We start from the raw sequence: 13,503 nt of genomic DNA on the forward strand, positions 1-13,503 counted from the left end.
ATAAAATGTTGGCATTCGAGGAAGACACCTCTATTTCGACTCTTCAAAATTCAAGAGTCTATCCTAAATTGAGGTAAATTTTATGGCATTCCAAATACCGTTTCGATTCCTAACATCACTGAAGAGACATTAATTGTCGAAATCCGGATATGGTGTACTAATTTTTGCACCTTTTGTTTGCGGTATACCATCTTTTCCGCAAGTTTATTGTTTTCTGTTTGGTATTAAATTAATAGTTAAGATCCATTTTGTTACATCTGGTGATCCGTTTATTTGGCATTCGCCAATGGCAGTCAGCAAGGTTTAAGAACATCCGTTGTTCGACCTGCTAGTCAAATGCGTTTTGTTATAAAAGTATACTTTTTTGGTCTTCTGGAAAATGTTGTTTGTGCTGTATTTAGACCCCTATACCAAGAAATTTGTTTTGCATGCACACGTATAAAAATTGCGGTTTTTATCCAACGCAATCATTGGTTTGAACGTTGTTTTCAATTTAGACTTATTTATATTTTTTTCGTTTGGGCTTGTATTATATTTGCCTTCGGGTTTATATGATCCGTTCATTCTATTTCGACTCTTCAAAATTCAAGAGTCTATCCTAAATTGAGGTAAATTTTATGGCATTCCAAATACCGTTTCGATTCCTAACATCACTGAAGAGACATTAATTGTCGAAATCCGGATATGGTGTACTAATTTTTTCACCTTATGTTTGCGCTATACCATCATTTCCGCAAGTTTATTGTTTTCTGTTTGGTATTCAATTATAAGTTAAGATCCATTTTGTTACATCTGGTGATCCGTTTATTTGGCAATCGCCAATGGCAGTCAGCAGGGTTTAAGAACATCCGTTGTTCGACTTGCTAGTCAAATGCGTTTTGTTAAAACATACTTTTTCACTTTTTTTGGTCTTTTGGAAAATGTTGTTTGTGCTGTATTTAGACCCCTCTTCCAAGAAATTTGTTTTGCATGCACACGTATAGAAATTGGGATTTTTATCCAACGCAATCATAGGTTTGAACGTTGTTTTCAATTTAGACTTGTTTATATTTTTTTAGTTTGGGCTTGTATTATATTTGCCTTCGGGTTTATATGATCCGTTCATCCTTTTTCGGTTTATTCCTTGAATGCAAACATCCTTTGATCTACCGACAATTTACCTCTAAAATTATGTTGGCGTTCGAGGAATAGGTGTAAGTAGTTATCACAACAAAAGTGCATGCTTATCAAAACAATCATACTAATTAAACAGATAGGTAAATTACAGGTAGCTAAATCTAGTTCATGTTTGTCAAGTTGTTGAAAATCATTTTTTGCTGTTACTGCTTGAACAAATGTGGATTCTCTTAAAATGAAACTTTGAAAAGTGTTGTATTACAAAGTCAACATATGCATATTGATAGGAATTCCAGTTTGCACAAATTCTACAATAGACTCTTTGGACTTTGTATCTCGTGTTAGATTACTATGTTTTATTTTGTTCAGTTGTTCAGGATATTTTTCTTGGTTATAATATTACACCCTTTTTTATTGTAAGAAATTCATAATATATTGTTTAGGTGTTTGTTATGTTCGTAACTCATCGGAATTCTTGTTACCCTATTTTATGGATTTTCTTGAAACTTTGTAGAGTTGTGGAAGATATTTTCTTACTTTTTTTCATAGCATAAAAAGAAGAAAAAGATCAATTTTGAATAATATATTATTTATTTGTACACAGAACACACAGAAAACAATACATATAACATAAGCAAACATTTAGCAGATTGGCAAAAAGCACTACATATGTCATCTGATAACAATTGTTGAATAGTTTATACAAGCACATTTCACATTTAACAGTCTATTACAAGTGTAGCATCTGTCTCCCGTTTAGTCTTTACTCTGTACTTGTAGTTGTAGACCAAGTTTTCTTTGCCAAGACGATTCTCAACAAACTATATTTAACTGTGCATTAGCCATACTTGACGTGCCTATCCTCCCCTTTTGTGTGCATATTATTGGCTTGGACCTGTGCTCACTCAGTGTCAGCTTGGACTGTGCTCATACTCATGCTCACCCATTTTCCAGCTTGGAAGTTATCAAATTTACTTAATTATTTCTTATGATTTTTAAAGTTTAATTAATTGTTCAATTGAAAATTTCATATAGTTCATATTAACTAATAAAATATTTAAAATGATATGGAATTAAATAAATCTCTAATATTCTTTTTTTTAGTTTGAAATAATTGTATTTAACTAAAATTTCTTTAATATTTCTAATATGTCTTATGTTAATAAACATTTCCATTCCCAAAATATCTTTTTTTTTTTAATATAAGTAATAAAAATGTTTTAATTTTCTTTATTTATTTAAAATTCATAATAATTTTAACCCCAAAATCTACTATTTTTTCTTATCAAAAAGTGATAAAATGTTGCAATTTTCTCAAGTTCACTAATTATTTTTAACAGTTAAATACTTATAAAAGCATTTAGATAGTTATAAAAACACCTATTGTTATTATATAAACATCTATTGAAATATTTTTGTTGGCGTTCAAGGAATAGGTAACATATAAAATGTTGGCATTTGAGGAAGACACCCCTATTTCGACTCTTCAAAATTCAAGAGTCTATCCTAAATTGAGGTAAATTTTATGGCATTCCAAATACCGTTTCGATTCCTAACATCACTGAAGAGACATTAATTGTCGAAATCCGGTTATGGTGTACTAATTTTTACACCTTACGTTTGCGCTATACCATCTTTTCCGCAAGTTTATTGTTTTCTGTTTGGTATTAAATTATTAGTTAAGATCCATTTTGTTACATCTGGTGATCCGTTTATTTGGCAATCGCCAATGGCAGTCAGCAGGGTTTAAGAACATCCGTTGTTCGACCTGCTAGTCAAATGCGTTTTGTTAAAATATACTTTTTCACTTTTTTTTTGTCTTTTGGAAAATGTTGTTTGTGCTGTATTTAGACCCCTCTACCAAGAAATTTGTTTTGCATGCACACGTATAAAAATTGCGGTTTTTATCCAACGCAATCATAGGTTTGAACGTTGTTTTGAATTTAGACTTGTTTATATTTTTTTCATTTGGGCTTGTATTATATTTGCCTTCGGGTTTATATGATCCGTTCATCCTATTTCGACTCTTCAAAATTCAAGAGTCTATCCTAAATTGAGGTAAATTTTATGGCATTCCAAATACCGTTTCGATTCCTAACTTCACTGAAGAGACATTAATTGTCGAAATCCGGATATGGTGTACTAATTTTTGCACCTTTTGTTTGCGGTATACCATCATTTCCGCAAGTTTATTGTTTTCTGTTTGGTATTAAATTAATAGTTAAGATCCATTTTGTTACATCTGGTGATCCGTTTATTTGGCAATCGCCAATGGCAGTCAGCAGGGTTTAAGAACATCCGTTGTTCGACCTGCTAGTCAAATGCGTTTTGTTTAAATATACTTTTTCACTTTTTTTTGTCTTTTGGAAAATGTTGTTTGTGCTGTATTTAGACCCCTCTGCCATGAAATTTGTTTTGCATGCACACGTATAAAAATTGGGGTTTTTATCCAACGCAATCATAGGTTTGAACGTTGTTTTCAATTTAGACTTGTTTATATTTTTTCGTTTGGGCTTGTTTTATATTTGCCTTCGGGTTTATATGATCCGTTCATCCTATTTCGACTCTTCCAAATTCAAGAGTCTATCCGAAATTGAGGTAAATTTTATGGCATTCCAAATACCGTTTCGATTCCTAACATCACTGAAGAGACATTAATTGTCGAAATCCGGATATGGTGTACTAATTTTTGCACCTTTTGTTTGCGGTATACCATCTTTTCACAAGTTTATTGTTTTCTGTTTGGTATTAAATTAGTAGTTAAGATCCATTTTGTAACATCTGGTGATCCGTTTATTTGGCAATCGCCAATGGCAGTCAGCAGGGTTTAATAACATCCGTTGTTCGACCTGCTAGTCAAATGCGTTTTGTTAAAATATACTTTTTCACTTTTTTTGGTCTTTTGGAAAATGTTGTTTGTGCTGTGTTTAGACCCCTCTACCAAGAAATTTGTTTTGCATGTAGACGTATAAAAATTGCGGTTTTTATCCAACGCAATCATAGGTTTGAACGTTGTTTTCAATTTAGACTTGGTTATATATATATATAGATATACTTAATTTTGTTTTATTGTATTTGAATTGTCTCCTCTTGACTTTGCTTGTTATTTACTTTGTAATTCTGTCCAACATGTCATGTCTGACCCTTATATGTTAATGATCTGGTGGCCTCTCCTGGTGCCTCTCATTTTCTACATCATAGTATTGACAGAGATGAATGTGGTCAGAGGAGAAGGCCAATGCCATCATTAACTTTTTCGACGTATTCATGTAATTTATTCCAGAGTGATAAAAGATGAGTAGGTTCTAGTATATAATTACCATATATATATGCATAAAATTAGCGTACCTAACATTTCAGCTTGAGACTGCTATTGAAAAATTTAATATTAATACTTATATCATAAATTATTTATATATTTATGTATCTCAATGATTGGAGTTTTTTTCTGATAAAATAAAAAATTACAAAAAATCTTTTAAAATTTTGCAATCTCCGTATCTCAAATTCCACGTATGAATTGATTTTGTATATCAAATGTTTGTTACATTGTTTCTTGTAGCAAGCATTTTTCTGCTTTTAGTATATATTTTTCAAAATAAAAAAAAATACGCTTAGAGAAGCTCATATTAACGAATGTTGTCACGTTTAAATACTAGTATAAGGTGAAATCGAAATTCTGCAATATATTTTAATCCTCAATGATAGAATATTAAAAGACTGTCGTTAAGATGGAATGCTTTATGTGATAAAACCTGCTTTGACCAGACAACCTTTATACAAAAGTGTCTAACATATATAAAAATATGAAATTCATTTTCTATTTGTTTTATAAAGCATATTTCTCCTGCGCCGGAATTATCTCCCCATAAGACGTATTAATTATTATATAGTATGCTTGCAACTTATAACATATTGCCACCTTTGTTTTGTTTTATTTAATAAGCTAATATTGATATGAGAAAATAAAGCAAAGTGTCAAATATTACACAAAGGGTATTTAAACCCTAGTGCATATTCAAAATAGATTTTCACCAACAAAATCTTAAAGAGTTAAATGAGTTTTTGAGTGTTTTTTCATTCGTTCCCTTGGTAAGCTTTTACCATAAGGCATAAGTCAGGTTATCTCATAAAACATATTCATGGATCCATTTATTGAGCTCACATCACTACAAAAGTCAAAAAGTCTGAAAAGACCAGTTTTTGTCTGAATTTGCATGAATTTTTACTCGACATTCTTAATTTGTCTGAATAATTTTTAAAAATTCTTGACATAGTATGAATTTGTCTAATAAGGTTCTTGATTTTTCTTGACAAGTGTCTTGACAGTATGAACATTGTCTTAAAATTTCTCGACACTTCCTGTATCATCTGATAAGAGTCTGGATTAGTCTCGACCAATTCTTGACTGTCTTAAATTTGTCTCGATCTGTCTTGACATATTCTGGACATTCTTAATAATGTCTGAATATGTCTCGACATATTCTTGACATTCTAAATAATGTCTGAATATGTCTCGACACTATCTCAACAGTATAAATTTCGTCTGAAATGTGAACAGACTTATTCTGCACTGTTTATGACATTCTATTGCTGTTATATACTCCTTTTTATTATGGCTAAACTAAACTTTGAAGAATCAAGGATTAATTTGGTATAGTAAGATACCCTTTTGGTGCAACTAAGTTGGAATACCCTGAATGATCCCCCATGTAGTTTAATTTTGATTTATTTTTATTAAACATTTAAGTAATTGTTTTCACTTGGAATATAAGGCGAAGGTATTGACAAACAGCATTTAGATTTTTGCCGTTCGCAAAACTGCCAGTCAAATTTGCTTTACTGAAATAGGTGTCTTGTATCTCTTTTGGACCCCACAATTCATCTTTTGGGTTTGTGTGGCTAAAAAAAGAGGGGGGGGGGCTTTCGTTTAGGTCAAAGAATTTGTTCCCATCTTGATTCAAAAACCTTATTCATTTTTTAGAACAACCCAAAAACATTTTTTATTCAAATTTGAGTGTTGAATTTTATAATTTTTTATCAAAAATAAATATTGGTGATAACTCCTTCCTGAAAAGAAAACAATGTTTAGATCTATATTATGCATGTCTGTTTGAGAACCATTTCATAAGACCGATGATTTCTATAGAAATCATTGATGGGACCCATTATAAATACATTTTTTTTATTATTCCTGGAGTAGATAATAATTTTCTTTTAATCTTTGGGAATTATTCAATTTGTTTTTATGTTAAAATAATTAACTTCATAATTTTGATGAAGAAAATCCATTTCAATTCAATTTTTTTTCATCAAAATGATGATTTTCATTTTCATCTATCAACAAACTTTTTAAATTGTAGTGGCATGGTCGGTCAACTAATAAGTTGTATGGCTGATTACAGGTAAAGCAATAACTTCTATTTGACAGTTGCGTGTACACTGGGGTGTGGAATACCTTAATTTTATGGGGAACATCCTGTCCATGTGTAATACTTAATATATTCCAACAGATGACATTACACAAATTTTTCTTCTGTTAAATGAATGATTTGTATATCATCATAATTTGCTATTTATATAAACCACATTTTGGTATAATAATTATTTACCATATCAACATTGAATATTATGAATGTAGAATGAAATATGTCTACAGTATGATTGGTTTGAATCATTTAATTTATAAGATTTAGGAATCAAAATTTGTAATTATTTAAAAACCCACATTGAAATTGTTTTATATCAACACACCCACATTTGAATTATTTTATACTTTAGATTTCATAGCCATATTTGCATTTGTAAAAATATTTATATACCCAAATTTTCAATTATTTTACATGCCCAACTTTTATTTTTGTTGTAAAGAAGTGTAACTTGAAACAACAGTATATCATATAAAGAGAAATAAAGATTAAAGTTATATCATGAATATTGGTCATGATTTGTAAAACTCAGAACTGTCAAGTAAATTTAAGACACGATTCAAAATGTTCAGAATATGTCAAGCCATACTGAGAAAAAATAAGAATGTCCAGAATATGTCGAGAAATTTCAAGACAGTATTCAAATGTCAAGAATTTGTCAAGAAATTTTAAGACCATATTCAGAATGCCGAGAATATGTCGAGTAAATTTCATACAAATTTAATATAAATGAGAATTTGTCAAGAAAAATTAAGACACAAGTCATACTTTTGGAGAATGTCGAGTAAAAGTTCATGCAAATTAAGACAAAAACTGGTCTTTTCAGACTTTTATACTTTTGTAGTGCATTTTTATACGCTTGCTATACATATAAAAGTTGCCATCATTAATTGTTTATCTCAATGCAAACGGTTCCTTGGTTTTTTGATGTCGTGTTTGTGTGTGCGTGTGAGTGTTGGTGTGTTGATATGGAAGTGTTTTGTGTGTATGATTTTAGTTTATTGCTCTTCTTCTTTTGATACATTGATTTCTGATATTAGGTTCAAAGAAAGAAATAAATGTTCGAAGTGCTAACTGGTGCTTATACTAAAATAAGGTTATTTTGTATAAGAAATTAAAAAAAAATGACTAGGTCGAAAATAAAACTTTATTTATTTCAGTTCGATTTCAAAATGGATAAATGTAACGAATCTTAATTAATAATATACATGTTTATTTTATATGCTATAATAAATATTATCAAGGTCGTTTATCGGAATACTATTAAAAGAGGAACTAATCAATGAGTTCAGTCTAAAAACATAGCTATTCGACGTAAATTAGCTTACAGTAGAGCAGAATCATCATTTGAACATAATATCTTTGAATCTCATTTTGACAGATCCATTTATACCTTTACCAAAGAGGCCAATCCTAGGATAAGGAAAATTCCCTAAATCCATATCAGCATATCTTCCACAGGGCCCAGTAAAGTTAATAAGATCATTTCCCGTCTCGGTATCAGTGACTCGAATGATGCAATCTTGTTTGGAAGACCATCGAGTGGAGAAACGCAACGACAACCATTCTTTTTCATAAGGTAATGAAGCCTTCCATAATTTTGTCCACTTAAAGGAACCTGTTGGTGAGTCACACTCTTCGGAAGTTTTATCAGGTGTGTAATAACAGGACACATAAGGAGGGCGATCGCGAAAAGCAAACATTCTTGGATCGTACCTGAGAACAATGAATACCTCATCACCTTGTCGTTTAAAAACTAATGGAGGCCTCCCACCGTTAAGGTAGAGTATATCGCTTCTCCCTAGGAACTCTCCCTTATAACAAGGACCATATCTTTCACAGTATTCTTTAAAATCTTCGGTGTTTAGCTTCTTTGTCAAATTGGTCTTAATATTATATATCAAACGATGATCGGGCGTTCCACCAAACTTTATAACATTGACACCACGTGTTACTCCCAATCCTGTTACCGGTATCTCGTAAAGGTCTTTCATATTCACAGTAACATGCAGTTCATCTTCAAAATATTTTGTATTCGTTTGCTCTACATATTTCGAACATTCAGGAACAGTACAAAATACGTTTCCATTGGTCCAGTATCCCGCATTTCTACATGGTGTAATCTCAACCTTGGCAACTTTATCTGGATTGTTACTATAACGGAAAGTGAGTGTTTATAGTGTAATCAGGTAGAATGTTTAAACATAGTTATTTCTTTCACTTTGTTGTGTTATGTAAATTCAGAAATTATCGCGATTATATTGTAAATGCGAAAAAAAAGATACAGTACCAGGTTCGCAATAATAAAAACTCGCAGTCATAATTTTAGTAAATTTTTGCAATCAATAATATAATGATAATATTTCGCATTTTTGCTAGAGGTCAAGGATTCGCAATAACAAGGCACGCATTAATTTCTGAATTTACAGTATTAGGTTAGAGCCGTGTCATAGAGAGTGAAAATAAATGATGCATATTACTAATACATGTACTTGCGTGCGTCGTTTAAAGTATTGTATATTGCGTTACTATACTTTTTTGTCCTAAGACTTACTTCTCCTGGTAATGCTAAAAAAATCAAAGGGGAAAAAAACATGCTAAAGATAGAAATTAAAAATTAGTTCTGCATAATATTTAGAATGGAAAAAGAGAGTGAATTATTTGATTTAGCAGATTCAAGTACCTGAAGTTATTTCAACACAGTATAATATATATATAATTCCATTTTAGTTTTAGGCAACCATGATATAGATATCATATTTTGGGGGTCAGAGTAAACATAGCATTAGTATTAATCAGTATTCTCAAAACCTTACTTTCAAGCAATATCTCAAACTGTAACAAATGACCAAGTAATAGTTTTTAGCATATATAGTCAGCAACCTACCTGTCGAAAGAGGCATCAAAAGCAACAAGTTTATTGCTTTGGTCGAAACAAAAGCGAGGAGTATTGTCTTTAAAATCCAATTGATCAGTAAAACTGGTATATAGGGGCTTTCCATCAGTAATGCGCTTATTGTTCTGTGCTATCGTAATACATCTTGGGTTACCAGTGATCGGTAGTGGCACAGCTGACTGTCTGCAATTAAAATATCAAGTATAACACAGTGGGTTTTTTTTGTACATTACTTTCGAGTTTAGAAAACAAAGCGAATATTTAAAAAAAAAAATTTATCACGCCAGATATGATCCGTATATTTTATCCTGTTATATGAATACTCTCTCTCTCTCTCTCTCTCTCTCTCTCTCTCTCTCTCTCTCTCTCTGAAATGTAATCAATCAAACATTAAGAATTAAATAATATTATATAATTTTTTTCTTATATTTCAATACTTGCAAAACATTTCAACTCCCTCTGGCACAGTTGACCTTAGATACATCAGACTATTATTGTTAGGTCCTTGTTGGTCATATAGGGGTTCAACTGATTAGGTTCTTATACATCCTTGGCTTTCAAATATTCAGTTTTGGGCGTTTCTAATGAGGCTTATCCAGAAAAACGCTTCGGACGATTTAAATTTATAAAGTGATTGTTGTTTTCATTTCTTAAAGCACTGGGTTCATACCGCTGCTAGTAAACTATAAGTCCCCGAGGATATCACCAGTTCAGTGGTCAGTACTTCGGTACCGAAATGATATATAACAAATCTTTCTAAATTCTTGTGATTTGTTTTCAACAATCAAGTACCATAACTGTAGAACGGTAAAAGTGTCTAAAGTGGGGCGTCCATTGGCTGTGCGGGATGTATAAATACGCAGTCTAGTCCGGTCAGCATGGGTACGTTAACTCCGATGGTGATATTTACCACTGGATGTTAAACAAGTATAAATCAATCAATCTAAGTGTCTATATTCCCATCACGAGGGGTTTAAAAACAAAGTAGGAATAAAATGTAACCATAATTCAAATTATTTTTTCACTGATAACCATAGGTGCAAGTTCGTGTAACGTTACGGACATACAAAATAATATAATAACCAGCGCTAGGAACCGTCTTGAAACTACAATGATATGTGAGCTTTTGCTCTTTGTTGAATGCCTATCTTGGTCTTTCCGGTGAAGGACATCAATCAATAAAGTGTTGTTCCCCTACTTTGGGTGTTGTCGTGTGCAAGAATAGATTGTTTCATGAATAATTACATCATATCCTTTCTTTTACTATGGTCTTAGCCATATACCCAATATCAGCCAAAGCATGGGAAACGTATTTGCGATGTTTTTTCTACAAACCTGAATCAATATATCGTCTTCAAGAAAAAATATACAAAGGTAGTAATCAATTAAGTCAAACACTAAAAACAGTTTTGATCATGTTGTAATATTGATACTCAGTTCATGGTTGGATAACTATCAGTAACAGCTAATGTCAAGAAGAAGGACGATATTTAATTCCATGTCCCTTTGATATATATGTCTTTTTGTAATATTCTAAGATGGGTTTTTTTAGCGATCAAACCTTTACTTATAATATAGTCTAATATTCAAGGGCACACGATACAGTTAGTTACAGGGAAGGTAATGACGTTGCTAACGTAAAATGTTATTTTTCGCGACGTCAAACTGCGACATATCGGGAAAAGATTCATTTTTCTAGTGATTTTAATCATAAGCTTGAAAATGAGTACATAGACCTCTCTTTCTTAAAAAGACATCTGACTTGATACTGTATACAGATTATTTATTCCAATTTTTATGAAGAAATCACCGATGATTTGTTTTTAAATTAGATAAATATACAGCCAAAAATGCAGGGTTTTTTTCAAGTATAAAAAATAATTATTTCTAAAGAATTGTTACAAAAATTAAGAGTATACTTTTTTCAAGAAGATATTCCAAATCTGTTTACATAAATCCGCATGTGTTTATCTTTTGAAACAAAAAAGTAAAGTTTGTCTGTTCAAAGGATAGAAATGGCCAAGATCGAAACCGAAATTTTAAGTAAATATCTAAAATTTTGACCCCATTTATCTCTAAGTTTAGCACATGAAGGTATATTTTTTATTACAAATTTGAATTGACAAGGTGTAAAATGGCTTGTATGCAAGTTTTCGTAAAAAGATCACCGTGGGATCAAAATGTATCGTATGCTCTTAATATGTGACTGTCTCAGTATATTTGTCTTTGCTTATTTTTGTATTTGTATATGTCAGCCTGTATCATTCCTGTATTGGAATTTACACCATAAAATTATTTGATTTAATCATTGCATTTGTTTTCTAATATAAAAATAAAAAGATGTGGTATGAATGCCAAAGAGACAACTCTCCACAAGAGACCAAATGACATAGAAGTTTACAAATATATGTCAGCGTACAGCCTTCAACAATGAGCAAAAACCATTTCGCATGGTCAGCAATAAAAGGCCCAGAAATGAAAAATGCAAAACAATTCAAACGAGAAAACTAACGGCCTGATTTGTGTACAAAACAATGAACGAAAAACAAATATGATATACAGCAACAAACGACAACCACTGAATAAAAGGCTCCTGACTTGGGACAGGCACATACAGAATGTAGCGGGGTTAAACTAGTTTGTTGGCGCCATACCATAACTTGACTAAATAAAACGCGGATATTTTTAGAATAAAAATGTATAAAGATACTTTAATTTGTCAAAACTTTTAGGTCCTCAATAAACTTCATCATTTTGGTTTTGTAACTTTTATTTATTCGAGCGTTACTATTGAGTCTTTGTAGACGAAACGTGCGCCTGGTTCAAAATTATTAGTCTGGTAAATTTGATGAGTTTTTTAATGGGGTCCTCAAACATTTACACATTTTGCTAAGGGTGTAAAATTAAATAAGATAAGAAGAAATACATAACTTACTGTTTATATTCATCATTAAAGTTGTCGTTTACAATTTGTATAACATAATAATATGCAGATATTTTTAGAAAATAAAATTAACATGTGTCCTCACACTTTTACATAAGTTTCTAAGGGAGTAAAATTAAATCAAACAAGGGAAATCTACTTACTGTTTATATTCATCGCAATTGTCAACGGCAAGATACTCGTCTATTTCGATCGCTCCAGAATGTCCAAGAAAACTCAATAGATAAACCAAACTGAAGACCGAAAACCCTATCATTATTGTTGTCAGTTGCAAAACCAGCTACCAGGTGGTGGTTTTATACTATTTCAAAGATGCCGAAATGTCCGCGTAATGTCTTATTATACAGCTATTTAAACAGTAAATGATTTTAATTTTCTCTCATTTTTTCAATTTTGTATTCAAAATCATGTGAAATTTAAAATCCCTTACTTCTGACAATGTGCCTAATTGATATCATTAAAGTTTATTAGATTACTTATCTATAATTTTCTTTTTTCAATACAAAATTGAACTCTGTAATCAGGTATTGTTGTTTGAAAATAGAATCCTTGAACTTCAAATTAACAATGATTCAAAGAGAAATTAAAATTTCCTCACATTTCAAGGTTAAAAAATACACGAGCGAATTAAGGGTAACTGCCCTATTCGGCAATGTCAAGATATAAAAATAATATAAATAAAAACATAGTTTAGAAAAATAACAAAATCATCAGCTAGCTCATAAAGCGAACAAAGAAAGTAGATTATTGTGAAAATGAACATTCCCCAAAAATTGCTTGCATTTATTATAACCTTGAAAAATCAGTCAAATAAAAAAGAACTTTGTATTTTTTCTGGCCTAGCTTATAAAGTCAATACTGAAGAAATGTTTAAGATTTAACCCAAAGGGTTATTATGTGTGATAATAGAAAGAAAGAAAAAATATCTATTCGTTAATTTATACTGCTATAGTTTGAAGCAAGACTAAAATGGGTTTTTTTTGTTGATTTTCTGTACAAAATTAATCTTGAATAATTGCACTAAATTGTGTTATTCTTTACTATTTATGGTGTTGCTACATGAAATCTACAGCTTCCCACTGGGAGTTATTTCATTTCATCAAACCCGAAGAGTTGAC

At 31.1% G+C, this 13,503-nt stretch overlaps 1 protein-coding gene across 1 annotated transcript; it reads right to left on the reverse strand.

Annotated features, from left to right (window-relative positions):
- Positions 1 to 7,674: 7,674 nt before the first annotated feature.
- LOC127730690 (uncharacterized) lies at positions 7,675 to 12,684 on the reverse strand. Its single transcript, XM_052239213.1, has 3 exons — positions 12,529 to 12,684; positions 9,433 to 9,624; positions 7,675 to 8,699 (listed from the first exon to the last, which is right to left on the reverse strand). Exons 1-3 carry the CDS (start codon positions 12,639 to 12,641, stop codon positions 7,889 to 7,891), a joined length of 1,116 nt encoding a protein of 371 aa, XP_052095173.1. The 5' UTR covers positions 12,642 to 12,684; the 3' UTR covers positions 7,675 to 7,888.
- Positions 12,685 to 13,503: the final 819 nt, after the last annotated feature.

This window comes from Mytilus californianus, unplaced genomic scaffold (genome assembly GCF_021869535.1).
Source record: "Mytilus californianus isolate M0D057914Y unplaced genomic scaffold, xbMytCali1.0.p SCAF_2, whole genome shotgun sequence".
Classification (NCBI taxonomy): Eukaryota; Metazoa; Mollusca; class Bivalvia; order Mytilida; family Mytilidae; genus Mytilus; species Mytilus californianus.

Bases quoted from the DNA above. Each gene is read 5' to 3' on its own strand.
- LOC127730690 (XM_052239213.1), bottom strand. From the start codon at position 12,641: ATGATAGGGTTTTCGGTCTTCAGTTTGGTTTATCTATTGAGTTTTCTT. The intron at 9,625-12,528 runs GTAAGTAGATTT...TTTTAATTGCAG, and splicing joins AATTGCGATGAATATAAACA to ACAGTCAGCTGTGCCACTAC. The intron at 8,700-9,432 runs GTAGGTTGCTGA...TTTCCGTTATAG, and splicing joins TTTGATGCCTCTTTCGACAG to TAACAATCCAGATAAAGTTG.